At 30.6% G+C, this 3,138-nt stretch overlaps 1 protein-coding gene across 1 annotated transcript in view; it reads right to left on the bottom strand.

Moving 5' to 3' along the window:
• The window catches only part of ctss2.1 (cathepsin S, ortholog2, tandem duplicate 1), a 10,959-nt gene extending 9,467 nt beyond the window's left edge, over window positions 1-1,492 (bottom strand). Inside the window, exon 1 of the mRNA XM_024258561.2 lies at window positions 1,350-1,492. Within this exon, the coding sequence (XP_024114329.1) occupies window positions 1,350-1,371 (22 nt within the window). The 5' untranslated portion in view covers window positions 1,372-1,492. The remainder of the gene's footprint in view (window positions 1-1,349) is intronic.
• Window positions 1,493-3,138: the final 1,646 nt, after the last annotated feature.

Below are 3,138 nucleotides of genomic sequence, written 5' to 3'. Positions count from 1 at the left end.
GCCCTCCTGTTGGTTTTCCAGAAATCCTGCCTTATCTTCTGCTGATTTACCTGGATCAGGTATGTTTTGTCAATAAAGTGCTTCAATGGAAGGTTGGTATGAAAACATCTAGGACACAAGCCTGGTTTTGGAAACCCTGCTGTGGCCATCCCATAATAAATAATTTTAAAACTTCCAACTCCCAATATATGTTGTTTTGTTAGTCGATTTAGAAATATATATATTTTTGGGGCCCATAGTTTTTTATCACTATGATGTCATTTTTTAAATTTTAGTCGTTCATGATGCCCAAGTTGATTTTCACCAGATGGGTTCATGCAAATTTGGGTGTTTTTGAGTATGTGGTGGAGGGGAATTCTTTTGGTGAAATGTGAAGTATAAAAGAAGAATTGTGAAAACATCTATTTCTTACAGTCCAGGACAGCAGCTAAACATAGATTAGAATATTTAGAAAAAATATGCATACACTGAAATGGATGGACTTTTTATGATGCCTAACTGATGTTTATCCAACCAAGAGGACAAAAATTGAAGATACTTTGTGACAAAAAACTTCAAAATAAAAGACTTAAAGCCCAAACAGCAAAACAGGAGGAAATTCTACTTTAATCTTTACATCCTTAACAATAGAGAGGTTTAAATGTCAGAAGAAAAAAAAAAGTTCCTGTTGGTTCATGTGTACATGAACCAATACATGAATACTGATCATGCAGGAAGTACAGGTGTCACCACACGCCACCATCAAGAGGGGCTCCGTTTGGGGGTTTCTTCAATCGAAAAGAAGTCAGAGGAGTCAATAAAACTTCTGAAAAGTTCATTTTTAGTTAAATGAGGAGTGAACAAATGTTTGTTTGTGGTGCCAAGATCAGAATGCCACAAATGTTCTTTATTTTTCTTTTTTTTAACATAATTATGGACTATTATTTACCTGAATACTTCATTAACATAATTTGAAAGTCATAAAAGTTCATGAATGTTGTTAAAACGGAAGCAACAACATGAAACGAGAACAAAGTTAAATCAATTCACAATAGTTGATAAAAAAAAAAAAACTTTTTAAGATATGAGATTATTTTAGCAAACTGATTGTGACAATATTTCAAGCAAATAAAGTAGTTTTACAAAAAAAATGAAAAAATAGTTAAAAAACAAACAAACAAACAAACGAACTGCAGGCTGAACGCCGATTTCCTCAGAAACAGGAACGAAAGTAAAAGTAAATTCACTTTCTGCGCGTTGTTATTGCTTTTGTTGCGGGTTTTATTTAGTAAAATGACTCTTTTGTTTCTTTAAAAAGCAACAATTGAAATTATAAACTGTTGTTAAAGAGAATAAAAGTGTAAACTTGCCTCGATTGATCGTCGGACTCATCGCGTCTGGTTCTTCCTCTCAGCTGAACTTCCTCTGTGGACCTGCGTCTTATGAAGAGCGGGTCACGTGGTCTGAAGGTTCTGCTTCCCAAGCACAAAGAGACAAGAGCGGCTAGTTTAGAGGTTTGAAACCATGTTTAAACCTATTTAAGCGACAGATGGATATATATAAAAAACGTTTTTAAGGTCTTAAAATAAAACTAAAATGTGTACTTTTTAAAATAAATTTAACACAGATTGTGAAAGCTAACAACAGCCTGGACCAATGAAGCAAAGTCATGTTATTTATTTACTTATTATAGTTTTAAAAGTGACCACATTTTTAAATAACCTCAAATTTTACCATATTTTACTGAATATGATGCAGAAGTATTTGGATAACAACCTGGAAATAAAGCAAAGTCATTATAGGGTAAATAAAACACTAGACATTTTTTAAGTAATAGAATTAACTAAAATGTGTACTTTTTCATGAAGCAGATTTAAAACTGTAGTTCAATCAATTGTTAATATAAAAAAATTGTTTTTAAAAATAACACTAGAATAGACAATTGTATCTCAATGACAGTTTTGAAAAAGAGAATCTTAATGAAAATTTTAAATAAAAATATTGCTGTAACCATTTTACGATTCTAATCATTTTAATAATTTAATGATTATACTGATTATCTTATGTTATTGACATTTTATCCTGACTGTGTGTCTCCTCTAACTCCTTTTATTTTTTCTTTCTCAAATGGTCTTTGCCTTTTGCCATCTCACAGCTGAAAACAAGAATAGAACAGAATAACTAATTATGGACTCGACGTCCAAACAAGACCATAAAAAAAGAAAGCAGAAACTCATCCATCAAAGGTACAGTAACTACATATAAAACACTAAAATGAACAAAAGAATCAAAGTAAAAACTATTAAAAACTGAAAATAAGTGTTGTATTTTCTTAATTTACAAATGGTTTAAATGAATAAATAATAAAATAAATCAACGATTGGAACCAAAACAAAGATACGTAGTTTCTGGACAATATTAAAAACAGTTTTTTTAACATAAAAATAACCAAAACTTGTACTTTAAGGATTTTAATGTAGACTGAACCATAAATACTGTATTTAGCCAACAGCCTGAACCAAAAGCAAAGATAGATAAAATGGAAGGGAAAAACATAAAAAAACAACTTTTAATGAAGAAAAAGAAAGTACTTTTTAATGAATTTAAGCAGATTTAAAAATCATCTAGTCAAAATAAATTAAATAAAAAAAGTTTTTAAGGTTTAAAAATAACTAACTTGTCATTTTTAGTCACATTTGTGTGTTTTAAGCCTTAAATGTGTTATGCTGCTAAACTGTTTAACAGAATAAACAGAATGTCTTCTCCACCCTGAAAGTTATTTTTAGCTTTTGGATAAATCTGATTTGATGAAAAGAAGATGGTTTCACAGTGTCACCAAATTAAATGTTTTTCTTCTGTCAGTTAAGAGCAAAACTCTAAAGCTGCAGAACAGAAATCTTCTGCATTGGTTAAGAGGATATAAAGAAACAGATCTGATCTTTGAACGATTCGGATTCTGCTGCTTCGGCATTTTTACCTTCTAATCCATCAATACGTTTGGATTAATGAGAGCATGTAGCCAGTTCAATTTATGTTTTAAATTATAAATGTGACCTGAAATTAGACGGTTTCAACTTATAGACTTCAAACTTTTAATTAGAATCAAAACTACTCCAAGATACTTGAGTTCCGACACAACTTTTATTTTTTTCCTGCCAT

This window comes from Oryzias melastigma, linkage group LG16 (genome assembly GCF_002922805.2).
Source record: "Oryzias melastigma strain HK-1 linkage group LG16, ASM292280v2, whole genome shotgun sequence".
NCBI lineage: Eukaryota > Metazoa > Chordata > Actinopteri > Beloniformes > Adrianichthyidae > Oryzias > Oryzias melastigma.
The sequence above is the reverse complement of the archived record's forward strand: the minus strand, read 5'-3'. Positions and strand labels throughout refer to the sequence as shown.